General features: G+C 35.3%; 1 protein-coding gene and 1 pseudogene across 1 annotated transcript in view; both read left to right on the top strand.

The window, feature by feature from the left end:
* Positions 1–9,249, top strand: part of ZC2HC1A (zinc finger C2HC-type containing 1A) — a 48,559-nt gene that overhangs the window by 24,681 nt on the left and 14,629 nt on the right. The window contains exons 6-7 of the mRNA XM_017521881.2: positions 6,397–6,496; positions 7,398–7,497. Coding sequence (XP_017377370.1) covers positions 6,397–6,496; positions 7,398–7,497 — 200 coding nt within the window. The remainder of the gene's footprint in view (positions 1–6,396; positions 6,497–7,397; positions 7,498–9,249) is intronic.
* On the top strand, positions 59–2,563 carry LOC108299536 (annotated as a pseudogene).

Genomic DNA, 9,249 nt, shown 5'->3' with positions numbered 1-9,249 from the left:
AGAGACAGGGTTTCACCATTTTGGCCAGGCTGGTCTTGAACTCCTGACCTTGTGATTCACCCTTCTCAGCCTCCCAAAGTGCTGGGATTATAGGTGTGAGCCACCAAGCCTGGCCTTTGACTAAGATTATATTAAATTCATAAATCAATTTGGGGAGAATTGACATTGTAACAATATTGAATTGTTCACTTCATGAACTTGTTATATTTTCTGATCATTTAGGTTTTCTTTATCAGTGTTTTGTAGTTTACATTATATAGGTCCTATACATATTTTGTTAGATTTTTCTAAGTATATCATGTATTTGGATGATCTTATAAATGGAATTTTATTTCATTTCATTTTTAGTTGTTTTTTGCTTGTTTAGAAAAACTGAGGATTTTTGTATATTAATCTCATACCTTGCTATTTTGTTAAATTCATTTACTAATAATAGTCTTGTAGATTTCTTAGGACTTTTCTATGTATACCGTCATGTTAACTGTAAATAAGGACAGTTTTATTTTCTTCCCTCCAACATTTTTGGGTTTTATTTCTTTTTTGTGATTTACTACACAGGCTAGACTAATGTTGAATAGAGGTGATGAGAGTGGACCTTCTTGCTTTGTTTTTCTTTTCTTAGGTGAAACGCATTGTTTTTTATCATTGTATATGATGTTCCATCAGTTATTGAGGGAAAAATGTTAAAATTATGACCTTTTTACATTTCTCTTTAGCTTTGCCAGCTTTTGATTCAAAATTTTGAATTTCTCTTATTGTTTGCATATGTGTTTATGAATTGTTATGTCTTCCCCATTTATTGACCCTTTTATCATTATGAAGTGTCCCTTTTTGTCTGTGACAATATTCTTCATGTTGCAATTTCATGTGATAAGAATATAGCCATTTTAGCATAATTATGCTCCCTTCTTTTCTTTCTGTTCTTTAATTTATATTTGTGTTTTTGCATTGCTATAATTGGTTCTTGTATTTCTTTTTTAAAAATTGAATCTGGTAACTTAATCTTGTCAGTTGAAATGCTTGTCACTTACATTTGATACAGTTATTATTGATTTGGTTATGTTTAGGTCTGTAATCTGTTTTCTCTTTGTGTAAAAAATTCATTGATGCTCATTTCTCAGCAGTGCTAGTGGCTTTGTAGTTTGGTCCTCGGACTGGCAGTTGCCACTGGTGCTGAGCTACTAGTAAGCCCTATTGGTCAGCTCGTTGGAGCTTAAACTCATTATCACCTCTCCAACTCACTGGCAAAAAAAAAAAAAAAAAAAAAAATGATTGAAGCAGATCACCCAGGAAAGCGCTTCATTGGTGGGCTTAATATGGAAACAAATGAGAAAGCTCTTGAAGCAGTCTTTGGCTAATATAAACGAATAGTGAAGTCCTCTTGATGAAAGACCGTAAAACCAACAAATGAAGAGGATTTGCTTTTGTCACTTTTGAAAACCCAGAAGACGCTAAGGATGCAGCCAGAGACATGAATGTAAAGTCATTAGATGGAAAAGCCATCAAGATGGAACAAGCCACCAAACCATCATTTGAAAGTGGTAGATGTGGATTGCCTCCACCTCCAAGAAGTAGAAGCCCTCCAAGAGGTCTTAGAAGTGGAAGTGGAGGAGCCACAGGACCTCCAACATGGGGGAGGACACATGGATGATGGTGGCAATTCCATGAATTTTAATAAGAGTTCTTCCAGAGGACCACTCCCAGTAAAAAGAGGACCACCACCAAGAAGTAGAGGTCCTCCTCCTAAGAGATCTGCACCTTCAGGACCAGTTCACAGCAGTGGTGGAATGGGAGGAAGAGCTCCTGTATCATGTGGAAGAGATAGTTACAGAGGTCCACCTTGAAGGGAACCGCTGCCCTCTCATAGAGATGTTTATTTGTCCCCAAGAGATGATGGGTATTCTACTATAGAAAGCTATTCAAGCAGAGATTACCCAAGCTCTCCTGATACAACAGATTATGTACCACCACCACGAGATTATACTTACCGTGATTATAGTCATTCCAGTTTATGTGGTGACTATCCATCAAGAGGCTATAGAGATAGAGATGGTTATGGTCATGATCATGACTATTCAGATCACCCAAGTGGAGGTTCCTAGAGAGATTCACATGAGAGTTACGGTAATTCACGTAGTGCTCCACCTATAGGAAGACCCATGCCATCTTATCGTGGAAGCAGCCACTATGATGATTTTAGTAGCTCACGTGACACATATGGTAGAAGTCAGGACAGTTAAGCAGCTGAAGTGATCTCTACTCAAATGGTCATGGTTGGGTTGGCACACAAGAAAAAGAGGGCTTCCCTCTTCTATGAAAAAGGGGGTACCCTCCTCCCTGTGATTCCTACAGTAGTTCAAGCCATGGAGCACCAAGAGGTGGTGGCCCTGGAGGAAGCCAATCTGATAGAAGGGGAGGCAGAAACAGATACTAGAAACAAACAAAACTCTGGACCAAATCCCAGTTCAAAGAAACAAAAAGTTTAAACTATTCTGTCATAACTACCCAAGGACTACTAAAAGGAAAAATTGTGTTACCTTTTTTTTTTTTTTTTTTGACTGAGTCTCGCACTGTCACCCAGGCTAGAATGCAGTGGCGCAATCTCAGCTTACTGCAACCTCGTCCTTATGGTTTCAAGCTATTCTCCTGCCTCAGCCACCCAAGTAACTGGGATTACAGGTGCCCATCACCATGCCCAGCTAATTTTTTTTGTATTTTTGTTAGAGACGAGGCTTCATCATCTTGCCCAGGCTGGTATTGAACTCCTGACTTCGTGATCCACCTGCCTTGTGATCAAAGTGCTAGGATTGCAGGTGTGAGCCACCTCACCCGGCCTGTGTTACCTTTTTTTAAATAAGCTCCCCTCTGTAATTTTTATGTTCTTGTGAGGAAAAAAGTAAAACATGTTTAATTTTATTTGGCTTTATGACATTGCTTTTCAACAAGCAAATGTTAAATGTGTTGAGACTTGTTGTACTAGTGTTGTAACTTTCCAAGTAAAAGTGTCCCTGAAGGCCACTTCCTATCTGATTTTTCCCAGTAAATGAGGCAAGCGATTCCAAGATCTTCCACAAAACATCTAGCCATCTAAAATAGAGAGATGAATCATTCTGCCTATACAAACAAACTCGCTATTAGATGGGGGTTGGGGTATGCTACTCATAAAATTTCAGGGTGTCTTCCAGTCGAAATCTCAATGTTCTCATTATGAAAAACCTGAAATCAGATGCCTATGTAAGGAAAGTGCCATTCACCCAGTAAACTCAAAAAAGCAAATGGATAATGCTGGTCATTTTGCCTTTCTGACATTTTCTTGGGAGTCAGCAAGAAAGAATCCCCTTTCCCCTCTCCCAATAGGACCATTTAAGTGTGTGTTAAACAACTACAGAATACTAAATAAAAAGTTTGGCCAAAAACAAGCATGAAGCTGCAAAGGTGCTTGCTCTTACTGTTTGAAATGTTTGCAACTCAGTAGTGTCTCACTTTCAAAGGAACAGCTTGATTGCAAAGAAGAAAATAAGTAAGCAATGAAGTTATCTCCAACTTCCTAAAGGCTTATGACATATTGAAAGTAAATCTATCAGCATTCATCAGATTTAAAACATCAAATGCCTGTGAAACAGCAAAGATGGTAAGCAAAGCAAACTAGTTTTTCCATCTAAATAGAAATTGAACACTTCCTTCCTTATAGTACAGTGAAACATACTATACCTCATAGCAATGGAAATGCCTTCTAGATTAAAACAACAACAACAACAACAACTTTTGGAAAAAACAAATATTCAACAGCATATTAGAAGACCTCCAAATTCAACACTTAGATTTTTTTTTTTTTTTAAAGCATGTGCGACACCTGAAGGCTTTAATAATAGAGCTGTTATTTACCAGTAGAGATCTGGGGCTTGGGAGAGGGTATTTTTTCAAAGTCCATTTTTGATGAAGACCTTTAAACATGCTTCATATGTTTTAACATTTTTTTTTCAGATCAGTCCTTTAGTCAGCATAGGAAATGGCTTAAGTTTGTGTTCCCTCTTTTTCCTCTGTAAACCATTGTGAGCTTGACATTTAATAGGATGCCTGACTTATTTTTAGTCTATGAAACTACACTGTATGGAGAAAATCTTTTGTAAGTGGTCTTTAAAAAGGAAAACCTGAGGCAGCATGACCCAGGTCCAGCTATGAAGTTGAAAAAGATGCTCTTGAATATAGTAAACTTGAAGACCTCCAACTAAAAATCTTTATATTGCACTTATTCCTTCAAATAAGGTTTGTTGGTTTAACTTTTGGATTTAATGTGGCAGTGCACCATTGGAACAGAATGATAATCCATAAGCCATGCAACTTAACCGTTTAAGCCATTCCAGTTCATCCCAAGCCAGTGAATCTTCCACCACTTAAGAGAAGTACTAGAACATAAAATATATTAATCTGCAAGTCTGAACTTGCCTTTTCTTTCTGGAAAAGAGGATAGTAATAAGCAAGTTTTAAAGAATTCCCTTAAGAGAGATAACTAGTCTTCATTTGTTTAACTTTTGCAGATTGAGAAATATGCTCATTATGGTGGTGAAGCACTGATTTATTCAGTTTTAGAGAAATGTAATACCTAAGTTTTTGTAAGCCATTAAGTTGTTAATTTCTATTAGGTATATAAAAATCTTTAGTCTTCAGTATGTAATGGTACCAGGAACCCTTCTGCTATGTCCTGCCTAAAGACTTGACCTCTCAATGTGTAATAGGCCACATCAGCATACTTTGTTTATGCTAACCCTTTTGCTCCTTTTTGATTGCTTTCATAATTTTAGTGGATCAGCAGTCCTGTTTCCTAATCTAATTTTATTAATTGTGTTTTTGTATACATACCTCTGATAGTTTGACAAATCTTTGTTAGATCTTATTTTCCCTGTTGCTATAATTTTAAGAGTCTTTTAAAATGTCTTTGTTTATTTATTTTTAGTGGCCCAGATGTCCTTTTAAACCAGAAGCATCTCTAATGTTTTAAAAAAATCAGTATCATTATATGTTTCATCTCCTGAAGTCTCATAGACATTTGTTAATTTGAAAGACATTTACTGAAGGTTTTGATTTTCTGTTTTGCAGGTGCTGGTATAGTTGTGCAAAATATGCATGCTACTTTTTTGTGTGTGACCCTTTATCAAGGTTTAATTTTTTTTAATTCACATACTGAGTTAGTTATAATATTTGATTTCAAAATTGGTTTTAGTCTGCTGTTTTTGGTAGTAGTGCATCTTAAATTTTATATTGATTGGTTATAAAATATGATTTTCATTTTGAAAATGATATTTAAAATTAATTTTCACATGAAATCTTGATAACTTATTGTGCTAAATTCCAAGCACATATGCAAGTATGATTTTCACCTTATGGTTGAAGCACTGGGCTAGAACCAGCATGAGTGTTAAATTCCTGCTCTGTTGTGAAATTGGGGCCTAACTCTGGGCAAGTTCATTTTGTTCTGTTGAAGCAGGTGATTTATAAGATACTTTTATACAGGGAAATGAGCAAAATTTGACTCAAAAAGAGAAAATAAAATTAATAATGATGTCTCTTTAGAGAGAGTAGAGAAATTTAAAAATCCAAGATAAACTGAAATATCCACTCTTATGTCAATCCATACTCCATTAATTTAAGATGGTCTGGTGAGAATAGAGAGGCCATAATTAACTCTTTCTTTTCATGTCAGGGAAATCCGTAAGGCAGCTCTTATAAAACTTGTCCAAGTAGAGGGTAATATTGTGAATTTTTATCAATAGGAAATATGACTGAATTAATGTATATGGAATATAAAACCACATCCAGGAACGTGTAAAAATCTTGACCTTTAAAACTGCATCACCAAGTGAGCTTCACTAGTGTTTCTAAGGTTTTCTACTAATGTTTGTTTGGCGTTTAAAATCGTAACTTGAGGAAGTATTTTCCATTAGACCTTTTTTTCTATTTCCTGTGAACTGGAAAATTTGCTCTTAGTTTGTTTTAGCAGTAGAACATCTGAGAGGGAGTCTGTTTTGGGAAACCTTTGAGGTGACATATTTTAATCTCTACTTCCTCAATTTGTGTAATTCAGTAGCTAATAAAAAGACTGTTCATTTAAGGGAATGAGAGCTGTTTCTTTCCTTTTTTTTTTTTTAGTGTGGTATAATACATGTAACATAAACTTTATCATCTTTGCCATTTTTAAGTGTACAATTCAGTATATACTTACAAGTGTATTAATGCATTAATGATGTACAACCATCATCACCATTCATCTCCATAATTCTTTTCATCTTGTAAGACTGAAATTCTAAACCCAACGAATCTTAACTTTTGAACCACTACTTTACAATTCATAATCAAAAAGTGATGCTGACTTAAAATTTTTTTTTTTCATTATTTTAGTATAAGCCACCTGCACTTAAAAAGTCAAATTCTCCTGGAACTGCATCATCAGGATCTTCACGATTACCGCAGCCAAGTGGCACTAGCAAAAGTGTTGTAGGTAATGACAGCCATAAAGTAAATTGATTTGTTTTTAAACCATGTTGGCAGAGAAGGAAATAAGGATATTGGTCTATTCTGGAGTATTAGGATAGATTTCTAATTAAGAAGAGATATAGAGGATAAGTAATTATTTATAAAAATAAAATAACTTTCAGTAGTTTCTACTTTTAACTTTTTTTTTTTTTTTTTTGAGATGGAGTCTCGCTTTGTCTCCCAGGCTGGAGTGCAGTAGCATGATCTCAGCTCTCTGCAACCTCCCGCTCCCGGGTTCAAGTGAGTCTCGTGCCTCAGCCTCCCAAGTAGCTGGGACTATAGGCATATGCCACCACGCCCAGCTAATTTTTTGTATTTTAGTAGAGATGGGATTTCACTGTGTTGGCCAGGATGGTCTAGATCTCCTAACCTCATGATCTGCTCACCTCAGCCTCCCAAAGTGCTGGGATTACTGGCATGAGCCACTGTGCCTGGCCACGTTTTTGTTGTTTTTAGCTTAAATGTTTGTCCCTGATGTTGTTACTGATATGTCATCTATTCAGAATAGTCAGATAAGTTCTTTCTTGATTCTTTGATCTGGTATTTTCCTCTCATTTTATGCTAGCTCTTCATAGCTTTCTGAACTTTGCTATTGTTTTTAGTAGACAAATACTTAAGAGTTAGAAGAAGATATTGACCACTGTCATGTACCTTTGTTTATATATAAATTGTAAGAAAGAAATTTAGAAATTAGAAATCAAGGATGCTATATGTTGTTTCCTGGAAATATCAGTTAAAAAATGTCTTTAATGGTGATTTATAGTTACAAAGATTATTACTAAAGCATTGTTTTCTTTGCTAGATGCTCTGTTTTATGTAACTTTTTTTGAGTATTGTTAAAAGTAATGCTTTTTTTTAATTATAAGGTATGCCTTCAGTTAAAGTGTCTTCAAATACCAGCTCTTTGGGAAACAAACTTCAGACGTTATCTCCCTCTCATAAAGGGATAGCAGCCCCTCATGCAGGGTAAGTCTACATTGGATATAATTTATTATTGGTGTATAGTTAAATGATATTAAGGTTTTATTATGCTTTGATAATTGGCTTTTCGTTAATCTTCATTTTCTAAGTTCATTTGTCTTTTAACATTTTGCTGGTCAGGAGCACACTCATTGCTGTTGAGTATCTAAATTTGCATAACCATTTTAGAACATAATCTGGTATTTATTAAAAGCCTTAGAAATCATAGTTTAAATTGAATAATTTTACTTCTGGGAATTTAGTCTAAGGAAATTTGAAATATTGAAGATTTTTATACTAACTGTAATTTACTAACCACCATGTGTCAGGCCCTGTGCTAGACATTTTGCATATATTTTTGTTAAAACCACTTCATAATCATAGAATAAGAAGATCAGAGAAGCTGTTTACTCAAAGCCACATAGCTGTTAAAAGCTAGAAGCAAGTTTGATTGTAAACATTAGATTCTTTTTACATTTTTTTATAAAAACATTAAAAATACATAAAATCTCCATGTGTACCTAAGCAGCTGCTTTGCCAAGACTCCCCATGTCTGTGTGTCAAATTGAAGGCCCCAGTGGAGTAGGTTTACGAGGGCATCTCCTGACCCAAGGGTTGCAAGTCACACGTTCGCCCACAGCTTCCCTGGGCCAGGCAGGTTCCCTTGGCTCTGTGTTGCTCCCAGGTGGGCTGTTGTCCTGCCTTTCTTTTCTTCGTTTTTTGTGGATCAAGTTGTTTCCTTGATTAGTCCCAATGCAGATAAATGGATGTTTCAGTTGAAGGTGCTGTATTTACTTGCCTCTTTTCATATTATTTTCAAGTTTAAGTTATCTGTGGCTCACGTTCATTTTGGCTTTTATGTAGGAAGTACATACAAAGATATCTGTCAAATGACGGTAACTACCTTTTGCTTCTAAATTCAGATTACGTAGAAAGTGGAAAACCTAAATGAAATGTAATGTAATTATCATTATAGAAAAGGAAAAAGCAATCAACCAACAATATCTTATGAGTTAAGTGATTTTTCTTATTGCTGTGCTTCCAAAAAGAGAGGCTATCCATAAGAAAGAGACAGGTTATCAGTAGATCAGGTAGTTGAAAAATAAAATATTCTCATCTTTTAGTGGTGAGAAACTGATTTGATTTATTTTCTTCTCCAATGAATTGACTCATTGGATGGTTAAGTGAAATGTAGACATAGCAATATGTGCTTTAATTTTACAAAATCATTTTACCATATCACAGAGAATTGCCCTCCATGTCAGGTAATAATGTTTGTTCATAGTGTTGTTTATAGTTTCATTTACAGTTGATCATGGATTAAAAGCTGATATTTTTCAGTACTTCTGTATACTAGCAGTTTTATCAGTTGGCAATATTAAATTGTACTGACACAGTATTCCTAGATAGGACATGTAAAACTGGCTGATATAATGAAGAGAGGCACTGACCTTGGAGTTAGGAGACTAAGTTTCTGCATCATACTCTGCCACTAAATAGCTTTGGGCATATATCTCTCTGTCTGCCTCTGATAATATCTATGACTCTGCTTAGACCTTGCAACTGATCCAAGAAAATCTGACCAACATACCTGGTTACTAATGGAAAATATGCTTTTGCTAACAAGCAGAGATTTTGAGTACAGTAATTTTGTGAGTTGTACATTACTTATAATGCCATGAAGAATACATACTTTTGGTTGTCCCATATCATATATAACTGTCAATTATACCTGTTCAAATTCTGATTGTCCATTCT

This window comes from Cebus imitator, unplaced genomic scaffold (genome assembly GCF_001604975.1).
Source record: "Cebus imitator isolate Cc_AM_T3 unplaced genomic scaffold, Cebus_imitator-1.0 Scaffold22, whole genome shotgun sequence".
Lineage (NCBI taxonomy): Eukaryota > Metazoa > Chordata > Mammalia > Primates > Cebidae > Cebus > Cebus imitator.
This window is presented reverse-complemented; position numbering and strand designations above follow the sequence as displayed.